The sequence below is a fragment of the Sinohyriopsis cumingii genome, chromosome 5 (genome assembly GCF_028554795.1).
Source record: "Sinohyriopsis cumingii isolate HCF-2022 chromosome 5, ASM2855479v2, whole genome shotgun sequence".
In the NCBI taxonomy this organism is placed as follows: domain Eukaryota; kingdom Metazoa; phylum Mollusca; class Bivalvia; order Unionida; family Unionidae; genus Sinohyriopsis; species Sinohyriopsis cumingii.
In genome coordinates this window covers 129,847,266-129,864,620 of record NC_142965.1, presented here as the reverse complement: position 1 = coordinate 129,864,620, position 17,355 = coordinate 129,847,266, and the positions used below count along the sequence as shown (strand labels likewise).

The following is a 17,355-nucleotide window of genomic DNA, read 5'->3' as shown; positions in this document are numbered from 1 at the left end:
CAGTTTGGTTTGTCCTGTGTAAATTCTATTGATTATTTTTTGGTCTTTGCCTGGGATTGCTGGTGGTTTCCTATTCCTGCTTACTTCTTATATTATGGTGTAAAGTGTCCTGCCTTTGTTTATGTCATTCCAGTTGTCCTGCCATTTTTTATTAATTAATACTGTTGTTAAACTGTACAGTTCGCTGACGCTGTATTCTAGTGCTACATGATTTGCTTCGCTTAGTTTTTTCTTGGCTTTTGCATCCGCTAAATCGTTTCCTGTTATGTTTATGTGAGATGGGATCCACAGGAATTCTATTTGTTGGTTGTTGTTGTTTATAGTTTTTAGCAGTAAGTTTGTTTGATAGAACAGGTTCTCTCTATATTTGGTGCTGTTAGTGAGTATTGAGGAAATGACGCTGAGCGAGTCGGTTGTTATTACTGACTTTGGGGGTTTATTTTCCTCAATCCATTTGAGTGCTTCTTTAATAGCCCAGAATTCTGCCGTATAGATTGAGCAGTGGTCTGGTAATCTGTGTCCTACTTGGATGTTTAATTCTGGAATGACGAATGCAGCTGCTGTTTTGGGTGGCTCTATTATTTTTGACCTATCAGTGTATATTTTAAGATAGTTGGGATATTTCGTGTGTATTTCTTTGTGACGGTTGCACGCACTGGGGTGGGGTTCTTCCAATATATATTAATTAAATTATGATGAAAGTTCCACCCGGGCTGGTGGGGTTAGAAAATTAAATTAGTGACGAGGTAGATTTACAGCTCTGAGCCCCCAGTCAGCAATGCCGACGGTTAAATTATAGAGAACACGAAGATGAAGTTCAATTAATAACAATTTAATAAATTCGCTAATTTAAAACGATAAACTCTCAATCACCCGTCTTTCCCTCGACCAAGTGACAGCCTAATTCATCCCGTGATTTACAGTGTGAGTTCGATTTTCCCCCGTCCTTGCGTCTACTCATCTCTTTCTTTCCCGTTAATTCCTTCCTTCCTTCCGTTCCTTCAACACCTCCTTCGACTCTGTTTCCCTCTCGACTATCTCCTCATCCAATTTCGCTCCCAAGCTCCTCTTCCTCCCTTCTCTCCCCTTTTCCTCCTAGACTTCAACTTCTCCTGACTTTTCTCCTTTCTTCTCCTTTCCTCCGTCTCTCCATCTGAGACTACGGGACCAAACTGTAACTGGTCTGTCCTTCAAAGCTTCCTTATTTGAAGCTGTCTGTACTTAGAATTTCCTGTTCTAAGATATTCCCGCCAATGCGAATGGCTGTTCGGAGTTACTCTATCCTCCTCTGGGCAATCTCTCTAGCGAACTAATTCTTGCCGGAAGACGCGGAGGTATCATTCTAGCCAAATCAGGGTCTCTCCCCTATTTTGATTCTGATTGGGTGGCGCTGTGACCATGTCCAATCGTCTTAGCGGCCAGTTCAACCTGGCTGTCTGTCTGCAGGGAAAAGAAGTTAAGACATTCCCACTTCTTCGGGCAACTTCTTTTGATCTGGACAAACGTTCCCACATCTAGGTGATAATTGACTATCTGGCGGCCTCGCAGCTCCTAGGTCTGGCTCTTCACTTCTAGCCACGGCAATCTTACGTAAGGGTTAGTGCTAGCCTGCGGCAATGTTTAACATCAAACAATGGCTTGTCAGAATTACCTTGATTATACATGTTTGAAACTGGGGCTACTCTGGGTCGGGGTAAACGTCACATTCTTCCATTGCTAGGGTGTGTAGTCTATTTTCCTGTTCTTTCTTGTTTCCATATTGTGTGAGTGAGATATTAATTTTTGGCTCTTCTTTGTTCCAAGGTTCTATGAGGTTCCTATCTGATTTCCTTTTGGAATTAAATGCCAATTTGATCGCTGTTTCGAGTCGTACTAGTTGATTCGTAGTGATCTTTTGTTTCTGAATCCGCATTGGTTTTCGGATATTAGATTGTTTTGTTCGAGATGTTTTTTTTTAATCGATTGGTGATAATAGTTTCCATGATTTTACATATATTGTTTGTGAAATTGGTCTATGAGTTGACATTATTGGGGTCTTTCTTTGGTTTTAATATAGGGATTACCAATGCATTTTTCCATTTATTGGGTAGTTTACCTGTTTGCCATATTTGATTTATTAACTTAAATTGCAGTTTGTTTGATATTAATCGGTAAGTTTTTGTACATTATGTAACCTATCTGATCTTCCACAGGGGATGTTTCCTTTTTGGATCTTACTTCTTGGTCCCATTCAAATGTTGTTATATCTTTATTTAGGTTTTATTCTTTGGGTCCTAGGTCGCTAAATAGTGTTTTTTTTGTGAGTTTATTCTACTTTGGATCTGTGCTGTTGAAATGATGTAGTGTGGTTACGGTCCCCACTCATTTCTGAGAAATGGTTTGCCAATTGATTAGGCTTTTCCTTATTTGTGAAGGCTTCTGTGATTTTAGGGGTACAATTAGTTGGTTTTCCCCTAATTTTTTTGATTTTGTCCCATACTTCCTTGGTGTTAGTTTTGAGATTAATGTTAGGACAGTACTCTTGCCAACTGTTTTCGTTTGTTTGTTTGATAATGTTTTTAAGTTCCTTTTCTTTATTTTTGTAGTTAATAAAGTCTAAGGAGTTACCTGTGTGTCTAAATTTATTGAGAGCTTTTGTCTTTTCTTTATGCGCTAGTTTGCATGTTCACTCCACCATTGGACGGGTTGTTTATTCGGTTTTCCATTAGTTCTTGGAAAACTTATGGTTGCTGCCTGATTGAGTTAATTAGGTTGTCATAACAGATATTAACGTCTACGTTTTCAATTTCCCTGGGGTTGATTTTAACTAGTTCTTTAAATAGTTCCCAGTCAGCTTTTTTATAATTCCATCTAGGTTGAGTTTAAAGTTTGTTTAACTGGACTGTCATCTGCAGGGTGGTTATCAATGGAAAGTGGTCGCTTCCGATTGAGTCGGTTTGATCCACTCTCCATTCAGCCACCTGTGCTATTGTGGGGGAGCATATGGTAAGGTCGAGTGCTGTTAGAGTGCCATCATTAGGGTTAAGACGTGTTCTGGCGCCATTGTTAAGGATAGTCAGGTTTGATTCAGCTGCCCATGCTTCAACCAACCTGCCTCGTTTGTCAGTTCCATCACTTCCCCATAGCTCGTTATGTGCGTTCAGTACTGAGAAACAAATGTAGAATATATAGTAAAATTAATTGTATTCATGGTCCATATGATCTTTCATACCAATTAGAAGCTTAAAATACTATCCAATGAGCAGAAAGTTTACATAATATTTTTGGTACGTCTTGGATTGAGATGCCCGGATGAAAGTCTCAACGTAGCAATATAGTCTGTGTCCATGCAGCTCCTTCTGCAAGATCATTATCGTCTAGTGGTAATGTGAAGAACATGATCTTAACTTAAAGGTTTAATCTCGAAATGTTACTTCTCACGTTTCGCCGTAAATTCACTTCGCATGGCTAGTCACCGATTATTTCAGTAAGGGCTGTCATTTGATTACAGATGTGGTAGCTTCCTACGATATCGTGGGTTCAGCAAAGGTGTTCGACGCGAGCTTGATGTTGAGAAAAAAACACACAATAATCTAAAGGAAAAAAATCATACAGAGTGACAAAAATAGCTCAGATTACCCCCATGACCCGTTCTGACATAGGACCCGCTCTATCGTACTATATAAGAGAGAGAGAGAGCATATCATATATAGTATGATAGAGAGGGTCCTTTGTCAGAACGAGTCATGGGGGTAATCAGAGGTATTTGTGTCACTCTATGATTATTTTACCTTCAGATTATTGTTGCTTTTTTTTCTCTCTCAACATCAAGCACGCGTCGAGCACCTATGTGAATGACCGTATTTTGAATTGCTGATGCATGCATGGAAAGCAGCATCACCCCATGCCAAAAACAACCACTTGAAACCTAGCGAGGAGTATATCACACAGAACTGACTAATGCTTTGGATGGAACTGAGGTTAGGTCTGGCCATCACGGCAGAATTTTGATAGATGAATTTTCAGATGATTGTCAATTACAAAATTCGTTGAATAAATTACAAACATATTTCCAAAATAGAAATTATCCTACACATAATTGATTCTGTGCTGAACAAAGCCTGTAATCTTACTCAACATGAGGCTTTAAACACAGTAAAATGTAAAATAGAGAAAAATATAAATCCTTTCACAATACAGTATTATCCTTCATTACTTAATATAGGCCTTATAATTGATAAATATGGGAGTCTCCTAAATTTATATATATAAAAAAACCAGCATAAAATCACTTTACAAAAATAAACCAAGTCTTGCTTATAAAAGACCCAAGAATTTGCAAGATTTTCTAATTAGAACCAAACAGACAGAAAATAAAAAAGGACATTTTTTTCCATCGATATGTAACTAGACACTGATGCTCTCAATGTGCAAACATAAGAGAAAGTACTTTTTTCAGTAGTGCTAATATAAAAGAGGTATTTTCTCTATGTGATAACACTTAACTGCATATCAACTGATGTGATTTATTTAATAACCTGTACAAAATGTAGGATGCAGTATGTTGGACAAACACTTCAACAAGTTTCTTAGAGAATGAATAATCATTGCTTTCATATAAAAAATTATAGAGATCCTCAGTATTCCTCTAATATTTCAACACACTTTAACACCAGTAATCAGTCTCTACTCGATTTTTCTTTCATGCCAATAGATTTTGTGCATGGTGACATGAATAGGCTCATGAAAGAAACTTACTGGATTCATAAGTTAGAAACTTTGTATCCTAATTGCCTTAATGCCAATGCACTATATAAAATTGTATAATTTTGTATTACAAAAATTGATAAATTGTATATCCTTTATAACAATATAATTATATATATATATGTATGACTGTCTCTATTTTATTTTATTACTTTACTGATTCCAGCTTCATTAGAGTCTCGTGTATTTTTTAGATCCTCTCAATATATAAAAACTTGTTATGACGGTATATATCATTTATGATGTTACATAATGACAATTGTTATTTTAAAATAAAAAGACATTATCTGTTTCTTTCAAAACAATTTGTGCCTGAAGAAGCATACATTAAATGCAAAACTAGTTGCACAGAACTTTTGGCATTTCTGTTGTCTTTTATCCCAAAAGAGAGAGACAGAGACAGACGTGTCGAAAATTGGAGATTGAGAAAATGATAAATAATTTAAAAAATAAATAAAAACTGTAAAGATATGCTAAATAATAATAATACATACATACATACATACTATTTGTTATTATTATTGTTATTAATAGCAGTATTTTTAGCAATGTTTAATAATATTTACAGTAATATTTAATAACAAGCATATACACATACATTATTTATCATTTTCTCAATCTCGAATTTCCAACACTTCTCTCTCTCTTTCTCTCAAAATTTTGCCTTGATGGCCTGACCTAACTGCAGTTTTGTCCCAAGCATTAGTTGGTTCCATGTGATATACTCCTCGCTAGAAGGTTTAAAGTGGTTGTTCCTGCCTTGGGGTGATGCTGCTTTCCACGCATCCATCATCAATTTAAAAATACGTTATGATATAGTACATATATGACAGTACATGTATGACAGGTCAGTTATAAGCAACGATACGACCCCATGTGCTACTGCCCAACAACGTTGGTCTCCACTGTCAGAAAATATATTAAAAAATGTGGAGACCTACTTGTTGGTCTAATTGACCAAAGTTACTGGTCCTGCATCACCAGTTGGAAAATTGTCGGGATAGCTGAAGAGTTCACTATTTAAAGGAAGTGTCTATTTGCATGTCCATTTTGTACCACCTCATGGAAAGACTATTTGCATGGCCACTGTGTGATCCACACTGCAACCGGTCATTGCATTAGGGCCGAGTAAGAAAATATTGTATATGTATGATGTAAACTCAGCTCAACATAACACATCTATCAATCATATTATCGACCTACAAACATCATAAAAATGGAAATTGTTCCAATGTACCACCATGTCGGCCAATTCTGTGTGTTGGGTAATTCTGTGCAATGATATGACATTCCTGTAAACATTGGATCACATGTTGGTTCTGGTCAAAAATCCAATTTGTATAAAGAAAGAATGGTCGTCCTTTAATTAAGGAAAGTGTTTTTCTTAAAGTGTTAAAAAATATCCCACATTTCAGTAGTCATTGTGAACTTAATAGCCAGGTCAAAGGTCAGCTCTGCTTCTTCTGATCTTAACCTGCATGCTAATCCATCCTGTGCTTCAGGCAAAAAGTACCAAATTCTCAAACCCCATCCTGTGCTTCAGGCAAAAAGTACCAAATTCTCAAACCCCATCCTGTGCTTCAGGCAAAAAGTACCAAATTCTCAAACCCCATCCTGTGCTTCAGGCAAAAAGTACCAAATTCTCAAACCCCATCCTATGCTTCAGGCAAAAAGTACCGAATTCTCAAACCCCATCCTGTGCTTCAGGCAAAAAGTACCGAATTCTCAAACCCCATCCTGTGCTTCAGGCAAAAAGTACCAAATTCTCAAACCCCATCCTGTGCTTCAGGCAAAAAGTACCAAATTCTCAAAATATTATGTAAGCTTCCTTAACTGTTCAAGATAGTTGGAAATTGATTCCCCCTCTCTCTTGCCATTTATTAAATTTAAATCTATCTAATATGATCAAGGGTTTTGCATGTGATTTTGTGTGATTTGGATTTTTTAACATAGTTTTAACAAGTTTTCAGTCATATCGCTACGATGTCTGCATTGTGTCAGTTGATAGTGATGCCATGCTCTGGGGCATCATGTCGCAGACATGTAGCATGATGTTCCACCCTGTCCCATTATCCTGACACCAGGCCAACCAGTCCTAACACTAACCTCTTAATGCTGAGCACCAAGCGAGGCAGCTGTTAGTACCATTTTTGTAAGTCTTTGGTATGACTTGGCCTATGGATCAAACCCACGACCTCCCACATCTGAGAAGGATGCTCTAACCACTAGGCCCCCGGAGTGGTCTACAAGGGTAATGCATTGCAGTGATTCTTTTGGATGGCCATTAACTTGTCAATTATTTTTGTTCTTGGGTGGAGAATAACACAAGCTGATGGACCCACAAAAAAGGACCGCTTCTCGTCTTTCATTTTTTTGGATATCATTTGTAGTGAAAAACAGCTCTAGCCTTTCAGTATAGTTTCAGAAGTTTCTTTTCATCTGATGCATTCCCTAATTTTTTACATCTGTGCCATTTCCTATTGCAATTAAATGTCCTATTCACTGTTTTCTTGTAAATCTGCTTTATTCTCATGTTCTAAGCACCAGAATGACTTAAAGATTGAAAGAAATTTCTAATGAAAGCATCCTGCTGATCCAGATTTCTTGGCCAATAGTATTTGCATTTGACTCTTTTTGATTTAAGGTTCAGCATGTTTCCTATGACAGTGACTGATCTACTAGCTTAAGTGTTACCTTGTTTTTCATTCAGTACCTTTGGCAAATTCCTTTGAAATTAGGGTTGAAGTGAGAGAAACCTTTCAGCAAGTTTCCTGTTTATTTCAACTTGCATTGGCAGTAGCATTACCCAAGTAGTAAGTGGAGGTAACCTACAGGAGTCTGGCACTATTTATTCAAAATCATATAATGACCAGATGTCTTATAATATGCTGGCATATACATTATACTGATCTGGGAATACACTCATGGAAGTGTGTGTGTGTGTGTGTGTGTGTGTGTGTGTGTGTGCATTCTATAAATCAAATTTGGTAATTTCTATTCCAAGACCTGTAAGAAATATATTTAAATGCCATGTAAATTAGTTTGAAAATACCTTGTGTGTGTATATAAATAGGTTTTGGTGTGGGTTTGTGGGGTTTAATGCCACTTTTCAGCATTTGGTCTTCTGTACATGGTGGCCAGTATATATGGTGATGGAAGACCCTAGAGTAAACCCCTGATGAATATGAAGCTGCTAACAAGCTTTCTCACATACCACATTGGTCGAGCTGAGACTTGAACTAATGGGTACAGGGGTGAGATGTGCGAGTGATATGTGAAGGTGAGCACCTTAGACTAATCCGCCAATTGGGGACACTCCCCTGCCAACAGTATTGACCCTGATGATGAAGATGCCATTACAGGGGACACCCCACCTGCCAACAGTATTGACCCCGATGATGATCTGCCATTACAGGGGACACCCCCCTGCCAACAGTATTGACCCCGATGATGAAGATGCCATTACAGGGGACACCCCACCTGCCAACAGTATTGACCCCGATGATGATCTGCCATTACAGGGGACACCCCCCTGCCAACAGTATTGACCCCGATGATGATCTGCCATTACAGGGGACACCCCCCTGCCAACAGTATTGACCCTGATGATGATCTGCCATTACAGGGGACACCCTCCCTGCCAACAGTATTGACCCCGATGATGATCTGCCATTACAGGGGACACCCCCCCCTGCCAACAGTATTGACCCTGATGATGATCTGCCATTACAGGGGACACCCCCCTGCCAACAGTATTGACCCTAATGATGATTTGCCATTACAGGGGACACCCCCCCTGCCAACAGTATTGACCCTGATGATGATTTGCCATTACAGGGGACACCCCCCTGGCAACAGTATTGACCCTGATGATGATCTGCCATTACATTATGCGATGGCAGATCTGGGTCTGCATTGTTTTGTTCTACTGTTAAATCCTAATGGACTGCATTGACCCAATTTAGCTAGGGCATTTTACGCATTAGTAGATCTAGGTTGAATCTGACTTGTAAGCAAGTATATACTGTAAATATCTATGCCTTGCATATTTTGCAGAAAACAAAAAATGAATGATGATACCACAGAGGTTGAAGAGGTCAAGGAAGTGGACATAAAGCAGATGCTAGAACTTCAGGTGTCAGAAGTTGAGATGCTAGCAAGTATGTTTCCAAATCCTGGAGAGCTCACCATGGATGAACAGACTGCAGTAACCAACATCCGCAACTTCCTTGCTGGCAAGATCAAGTACGAGTACCTCCACTCTCGAGTTGGCTTCATTGTCAAGATTGCCTCGGAGGATTCAAAATTAGGAAGAGTAAGTTTGATTTATCCAGTTTGCATTTATTATTTACTAACCTTCACTGAGTGTCTACGGCATCGTTCAGCAGATTTATTTCACTTGCACTCTGTTATAATGTTTTTATGTGCTTTCCTCATATTTTATGAATGAATAGACAGCTACCAAGGTAGAGGTCTGTACTGCTTGTCACATGGAACCAGATTATGGCATAATTTTTGCCAAACTTTTTATTTTTTACAGCATTTTTGTTAAGTCTTTGTTTAATAGCGGAATATGGGACATAGCAGCCTCTTTTCCAATGGCCACGGCATTGTCAATAGTTTGCTAAGAACTTGGTTACAGTTTTTCATTTGTATATATTTCCTAAAGCCCTTTTTAGCTTCTCAACTAACTTTTTTGTGCGGATTGCAGTTTATTGTTTATGACCCCAGGGTCATAGTCTATGTGGTGTTAGTGGTTGGTGTGGGGAAGGTTGATGTAAAAGTAGAGGATCTAAAATTAATACTGTTTCAATATGTAAAACCATAGGGATTCTTGATGGTGAGCCACTGAAGTTCACTATAAAGTTTCTATAACTTTTGTGACAGGTTTTAATAATATGATTCACATGTGGTATCAAATTTAAATCTGCTGTATTTATTGCAGAGATTTTTTAGGGTTTTTAGTTTCTTGCCAATTTCAAGTAGTTTTATAATAGGCAAAGTAGCTCTTTCTTATCTGGTGGACAAGTGACTTTGAAATGTGGTTTTCCGTTGCATGTGCATTAAAAATTGTTTGTGTAAAGTGATTGTTTGAAAACAAAAACAATATTACAAATGGTTTGGGATTGTGTCCAATGCTGTTCAACGCCAGTTAACCATGGATCAAAATTTATGCAAAAATTTACTTTTTAAGATAAAAACGCTGTGCAGATAGGTAAATGTGGGTTAATAATCAGAGAACAGCAGATGTAAAGTCGCTTTGGTATTCTTATAATTTAAAAAAATCACAAAGCCTCTGGACATTTATGAGAAGAAATATGATAGATTTTTGTTCCTGTCAAGTGTGTCAATCAAAATAAGCTTACACTAACTGGTCTTAAAGGCTTCCATGAATTATAGTAATTATTGAAGGCTTCCTTGAATTATAGTAATTATTGAAGGCTTCCATGAATTATAGTAATTATTGAAGGCTTCCATGAATTATAGTAATTATTGAAGGCTTCCATGAATTATAGTAATTATTGAAGGCTTCCATGAATTATAGTAATTATGGAAGGCTTCCATGAATTATAGTAATTATTGAAGGCTTCCATGAATTATAGTAATTATTGAAGGCTTCTATGAATTATAGTAATTATTGAAGGCTTCCATGAATTATAGTAATTATTGAAGGCTTCCATGAATTATAGTAATTATTGAAGGCTTCCATGAATTATAGTAATTATTGAAGAGATTAATATAAAGATGGTGTACATCTATTACCTTTCTTTTTCAGACTGTTGTTGAGCTTGTGTGTAACCTTCCCCATGATTATCCTGCAGTTGCTCCAGTTGTGTTCACAAGATCATCAAATATGAACCGAGAAAACCACAGGAGATTGAATGAAGACTTGCACAGCTTTATACTAGGTCTGAATAGGGGAGAAATCTGTATGTTCCTGGTGGTGGAATGGATACAGGAAAATATCAAGAACTATCTCACCAAAGATGTTTCTGCGGAATATAATACAGCTAATAAAGACAAGAGGGAGGACACTGTATTTACGAGAGTATGGATTTATAGCCACCACATATTTAGCAAGTTTAAAAGAAGGGACATTATTGAGTGGGCCCATGAATTGAAATTGACTGGTTTTAGCCTTCCTGGGAAACCGGGGATAATTTGTGTAGAAGGATACAGTTGTGATACAGAAGAATACTGGCAAAGGCTGCGGAATCTAAACTGGAAGCGAATAACAGTTAAAGAAAAAGAGGAGTGTGATATTGGTAGCGATGATATAACAATTTATAGAAAGTTTAGCAATTTTGAGGAAAAGACTTTTGAGGCACGAGGAGGAAAGGGTCGTGAATATCATATGGACCTTGGAAAGTTGTACGAGTTTCTTGAAAAACATGGTTGTGGACAAGTATTTTCTGTATATTTTGGAGTAGAGGGCAAAGTAGCTGATGGACAAGTGGCTGACTTGGGTTCTGCATAGCAAAATCAACAGGGACCTTAAGTAATCATGGTCATGTGGTCAGTCCATGTGCCTGTACATCAGTCGACAGTTTGGTTTCTGCACTATTACTATACTGAGAATTATTGTATTTCATCAAATTGAAAGCAATTATATACTGATTGAGATATTGATTTTTTTTAACCTTCTCTGTCATCATTGACATGAGTTACATCCCCTGATTGCCTATTCTCACCATAACCAGACCTTCATTTCTGTACATAACTTTCCCCAGGATCATTAAACTTCCCCTGCAGCTTTATACTGATGTAACCGCTGAATGAGCTAGATTTCCTGCATTCTACATCTTTGTAGTAAATTCTGGATACTGCAGAATACAATTTTTGGTGTAGGCAAATGGACTTCATTAAAAGTTCTTTCCATCAAGTATGTAACATATCAAGTGATCTTTAATTTCATAATGGAAGGGTGAAAATACAAATATTTAAGAAAGTTTCCATAATAACCTTAAAATGTACCATATGTGTTCAAGTGTAAGTCGAGTCAGACTGGAGACAACATAAACCCTGATATGCCATTGCATAATGTGCCAGCAGATCAGGGTTTGTGTTTGTTTGCTCTGCCGATTACTCCTTACAGGTTACATAGGCCAGATCTGCCAGTACATTATGCCTCTAGTAGCAGATCTGGATCTGTGCAGCTTGTATATATGGTACTCATTTGTTACATTTTAAATGAAAGGTTTTATCTTACTTCGATTCACTAGAGCTCATGCTATTTTATAGGTGGGTGTCTTGATCTCCTTCTTGCTCACTCTGCAATAACACTCCACACCAAAATGACAGCTGTTTGTTTTTTAAAGAAAAAAAGATACAGAAAGCACTGAATTTACACTGAAATGCTAACTACGTGTTTCGTCCTTAAGCAGTAATAGCACAGTCATCAGGCTGAATAGGCCAGTTCTAACTGCAACTGTACGGAATTTATAGGGCTTCCGATAATGCACAAATGTGCATCCCTAATGAAATAAAATTAAAACATTACGCATTTAAACCCCATCCTATGAGTCCCGCTGGACGCAATAAAAATTGCTGACCAAGTCGATATCCAGATTACAGAAAAGATAGACGTTTCTCAAAACATAGGTCTCCAGGATTTTCTGTGACGCCTGTTAAGGTCATGCTCATCAGGGCTGAGCAAAAAAAATTTTTAACCACTAGTCCAGGACAAGTGGTTTCAGAAAATTCACTAGTCATACCTTTCTCTTCACTAGTCCCACCTTACTCTTCACTAGTCCCACCTTACTTTTCACTAGTCCCAAAATGGTAATCACTTTACGAGATTTGATGAGACGTTTGTACTTAATCCATAGAAAAAAACACGAAATAATATACAAAAAAATTATTTCTTAAAAGAATTTAATTTTTCAAAAACATTGGTTGTTGTACATTTGGCTTCTTCAGGTTCATGTATATATGTTTTAGCTGATGGGTTTGAAAATATGTCCATGTATATGTCTGCTATCTGTACCAGCACTAAGCCAGCAGTTGATAGCTGTGTCTGGGTTAAAGTCCTCAAGCTCTGGTCCATTTGCAGAAATGTTCATTAACATTTGTAAACTCTTTTGGTTTAATGACTTCCTTAAAGAAGTCTTGATTAAGTTCATTGAACTAAATCCTCTTTCACACTCAGCAGTGGATGGGCTTATTACAAACATGATTTCTAATAGTTTGCATAATTGACTGAGGCTTGGTGGAGTATTTACTAAGGGAGTTCCAAGAATTTCAGCAGGTGGGTCCGGTGACTGCTTGTATGCCCTCATCTTTGCTTTGAATTCCAGATACTGCTCATGAATGGCATGATGGTCTTCCTGTTTGAAAATCACTTCTAGATGATTAAGAAGAACGTGCAAGTCTTCCCTCCCATATTTCATCAGAGCTGCCCTCTCATGAGGAAAGTGCCTGTAGTCAAATACTCTAAAGCATCTCAAAGGCTCTTCATTGAAGTTTCCAAAACTGAAGAAAGAAAAAGAACATGAAATAAAAGAAAATTCCATTAAAGCAGTAACTCATGTTTAATTACTAGGAATAAAGTTCAGGAACGATCAATATATTTGCCTTTTTTAAAGAAAATTTTGATTCTTTTCTTATACTCACTGCTTGTCAATGTAGCTTATCATGTCATCAGTGATGTCAGTCACACATGCTGGATTGGGCATTTCCCCTTTCAAATCCATGGTCTTGTATGTCTTACTGGTGGATTCAAAACTTGAGATGAATTCCTACAGAATGATAGAACTTAATATAATGTTACTATATGTTACAGAAAATAAAACATAAAAAGCATTCAAAATATTTGAAAACTGTCAGTGAATAAGTTTTAATTGGTTCAGTAAACTAAACTTCTTATGAAGACAATGGAAAATACAAGTACAGGTAACATATTCAATACCTTCATCATTGTCCATGTTCATGCTTTAGAGCTTCCAGTCTAAGAATGTGAGTCTCTACTTCATAGTAGACCTCTGTCACCAGCAGGTTGTCCTTCTGAAACACCCTGGACAAGGATGATGTAATCTCTAAGATGTCACACATAGCATGCAGCATCAACACAAACTTCACCAAAGAAATCTCCCAGATGTAGCTCTTTGCTCTGGCAGATTCGTCAGAGGACCCTTTTGAAGCAACATGTTCCAGATGACTTCGAATGACAGTCAGGCTGGTCTTAAGGGAATTTAATTCTCTTGTCTTGCTCGCTAACCATCTCACCTATGATATGAAAGCAAAGAAAGATCTAATAAAAACAACAAAACAGAAAAATAATTGCAATGTTATTTTTGTCCTTTGTCAATTAACCCATCATTAATCTTTTATTTCTCCTCCTCCTCCTCATAAGCATCCATTTTCTAAGATTGTAATAAAGTACAAGTTATTCCACATCAAATATTTAATTTTCAAGAATTATTAGATCACAGATAAATCTATAAGAATAAAATAATACTCGCATTAAATTTCAAGCTCGTTCAAGACAAAGTATGTCATATAATAACACAAATTAATCCATAATTTTCAAAAAAAATGTCAAATTTAATTGTATATACAATATGTGGATAAAAGTACAAACCTGTTTTATACCACTCAAGTGAGCCAAGGGCATGTCAAGTATATCTGAAATTGCCTTCACTTCTCATCGTCTCTTGGGGCTGTAGTGATAAAACAGAAAAATCCCCTTTACAGTCTCCATAACTTTTTCGGATATGAACTAGCTTTGACAGCATCCAGAGCTGCAAGTTCTAACTTGTGAGCAACACAATGCATAGGAAATATCCATGGAGCACAGTCTAATAAATATTTCATAGTTCCACTTTTTAATCCCTGCATCACATTGGCACCATCAAAATTGGCACATACAATGGTTGGTTTCCTGCTAGTAACATCACTAAGATCGGCCAAGGTAAGACCCACTTTCTCCAAACCCATTTCAATGCCTTCCTTTACTCCCAAGGCTTCAGCTGATTTCAACTCCTCAATGCTGACAAATGAGGTTTTCAGTTTTCCATTGTCCAGGTATCTTACATGCACAATTTCTAGCATCAATACTTCCATCAGCAAGAATGGAAAGGAATTTGCTGGAATTCAGTCTTTCCCTAACTTCTTCTCTCAAGACTTGACTGATTGATAAAACAAAGTCTCTTGCCCTGAATCTGTTCTTATAATTCACGCCAAGTTCAACACCATTCTTCTCCTGGAGTGCATACATGATTTCCATATCAGAAAATGGTTTTCCATAACGGGCTAGGGTGTAGGCTGTGTTAAAGAGAGCTCATTTTGTTTCCATTTCAGTCTCATTTAGTTCTGAAAGGGCCTTTCCTAGTGGAGTGTTGGCAACTCTGACTTCACTGATTTTCTGCACATGCTGGCTAGTGTCATGCATATATTGTGCTACACAGGCCTTTTGGGGTCCAGACATGTCATGAGACTTGATTGGTTCAATCCAGAAATTGTCACTTCCACTGACAAATACACTGGGTGAATTTCCTATCTGTGCCAGTTTTGGATATTGTTTGCAGTAACTGCAAAACATCTTTCCTTCCGAGTCAGTATATTCAAGCCAGGGATAACGATCAACCCAATGCGGCTGAAAATTTCTTTGTCTCTTAGTAGTGTCATATTTGACATTTTTTGCCATCACGGATTGTTGCTTATGTCTCTTTGGAGAAATAGCTACCACACACTCAGTATCCGTCTTACGTTTTATCCCTCCATTTTCAAACAAATTTACCTTCTCTGAATCACCAGTATTACCTTCCTTGCGAAAATAATTTAGCAAACTCATTTTATCCACAGAGTAACTATCAGCTTGCTTGACAACTACTTCTAAAGTGATCATAACATCAATTTTCTCTTTTAAATACGAACTGAAACAGCTCATTAATTAGCGTAATTGTTTTGCTTGAAACACAATATCACATGTGGAAGTTAATCATCTGTATAATCAATTATAAATTAAAGAATCATTACTGTCATTTAATCAGTTCATAAAGGAAACCAACACTGATGTCGGTAAAGTACCTTTCATTAATTTAATTACACTGACTCGCTGGATTAAAATCATAGTGAGCCGCTCATTATGATATAGATTGAGTAAAGTCGTTGCAACAAAACCGCTTACACACTGCTAATTGATTATACTGGCTTTCTTTTGTTTGACGTGTTTTGATTTGCCGATAATTTGGTCGCTTAGACCAATATGCAGTCAAGCGGTAACAGGATGTAAATGTATACACGAAGAGGGGTAGAATCAAGTATTCAGTATGCCCGGAGGGCATGATTGGCCAAATAAAGGTAGGTATAGTGATTAAAGCATGAAAATAAGGACTAGCCCGACTTTTTTTAAAAGCTCTTGTCCCAGACTAGCACCTTAGAAAATTTTACTTGCCCGACTTAAGAAATTACTAGTCCGGGACGTCGGGCTCTGGGATTTGCTCAGCCCTGCTCATTAATTATGCATTGTGTTTATTTCTGAATGTAGCCAAATAAGTATAGTGTATGTGCATCTTGAAAGGATGACGTGCTAAGGATTCAACTTAAATTAGATGGAGTGTGCAACATGTAATCTTTTAGCTGTGGGCTAATCTTTGGGGTTTGTAATACCCAGTGTGTTTTTGGGACTGTAAAGATATTTTGTACATCTGTCTGTCTGTTTTCATCATTTTCACTATTTGAGTGAATACATTTTTACTATAGAAGTAATGTTACATATATTTGATTTAATTTATATTTGATTTAAGTTGTGTTTGATTTGATTGTTTGTGGGTTTTGGAGTCTTTTTATTTTCTTTACATGTCAGGTAATCTAATTTTGTTTACTAGGAATTTGATATTTTCCAGAAAATTCAGTTTGACCTGATGTTTTCCTTAGATACGTAATAACAGAAACACTTGTTTCTGTTTTTGACTTAGTTCCTGGCCTTGATTGAGGGTCAAGTAAACAACTTTTTTCTAGGAGTAAAATGATTAGTTCTTATCAAGGACATACAGGAGCTATGTGACTTTTACATCTAAACATGATCACGTCATCTTCTGTTTCACAATTAGGCATTTCCAAAATTGCAAAATACTTAGTATTAATAGTGATGTTTAGAGAGAGAGATCTGGGAGTCCGGGCTTTTAAAGACTTGATGTCAAGTTGTTTTCTTCTGTTGTGACCAGTAATGAAGTATTGAAGATTTTGAGTATTTGAGTTATATGTTAATTTTTCTTCAGATTATTTGGACTCGAAAAGATTAATTCATTTCTCTGGAAATATTATTATATTCATGCAGATTTCTTGAACAAGGACTTTTCTTGAAAATTTTGTTTGGGATTTTTTTTAAACGGAGAATTAATTATTATGTTTCTACAAAGAACTGTAGACGTCACCACAGTACAGGCTACAGCATAAGTCATCGCCTTTCATCTTGGATTCTTCATCGGGACTCAAACTTGGAATCATTAGAACATTTCAATATTAGGACTTCAACAAATTTTAGTTGTGGATTATCTTGTATTATTTTTGGATTTGATTCTGGAAATGTTAAGTTCTCATATTTTTTCATTTTTACAGTATTTATGCAGGGAAATAAATTATTTATTATATTTTTAAAAGCTTGTT

At 36.9% G+C, this 17,355-nt stretch overlaps 1 protein-coding gene across 3 annotated transcripts; it reads left to right on the top strand.

Annotated features, from left to right (window-relative positions):
- The first annotated feature begins 3,269 nt into the window (after positions 1-3,269).
- LOC149800234 (RWD domain-containing protein 2B-like) lies at positions 3,270-11,376 on the top strand. 3 transcript variants are annotated; one of them, XM_089959806.1, is made up of 3 exons: positions 3,270-3,393; positions 8,803-9,061; positions 10,523-11,376. In XM_089959806.1, exons 2-3 carry the CDS (start codon positions 8,813-8,815, stop codon positions 11,222-11,224), a joined length of 951 nt encoding a protein of 316 aa, XP_089815932.1. In that variant the 5' UTR covers positions 3,270-3,393; positions 8,803-8,812; the 3' UTR covers positions 11,225-11,376. The 3 variants fall into 3 exon arrangements, with proteins under 3 accessions (XP_089815932.1, XP_089815931.1, XP_089815930.1); XM_089959805.1 differs by having other exon boundaries at positions 3,273-3,362; XM_089959804.1 differs by having other exon boundaries at positions 3,286-3,466.
- Positions 11,377-17,355: the final 5,979 nt, after the last annotated feature.

Excerpts from the sequence above, each read along its gene's own strand:
- LOC149800234 (XM_089959804.1), top strand. The coding sequence starts at position 3,444 with ATGGCTAGTCACCGATTATTTCA. Across the intron at positions 3,467-8,802 it reads GCTAGTCACCGATTATTTCA|AAAACAAAAAATGAATGATG; the intron begins GTAAGGGCTGTC and ends CATATTTTGCAG. Across the intron at positions 9,062-10,522 it reads AGGATTCAAAATTAGGAAGA|ACTGTTGTTGAGCTTGTGTG; the intron begins GTAAGTTTGATT and ends TTTCTTTTTCAG.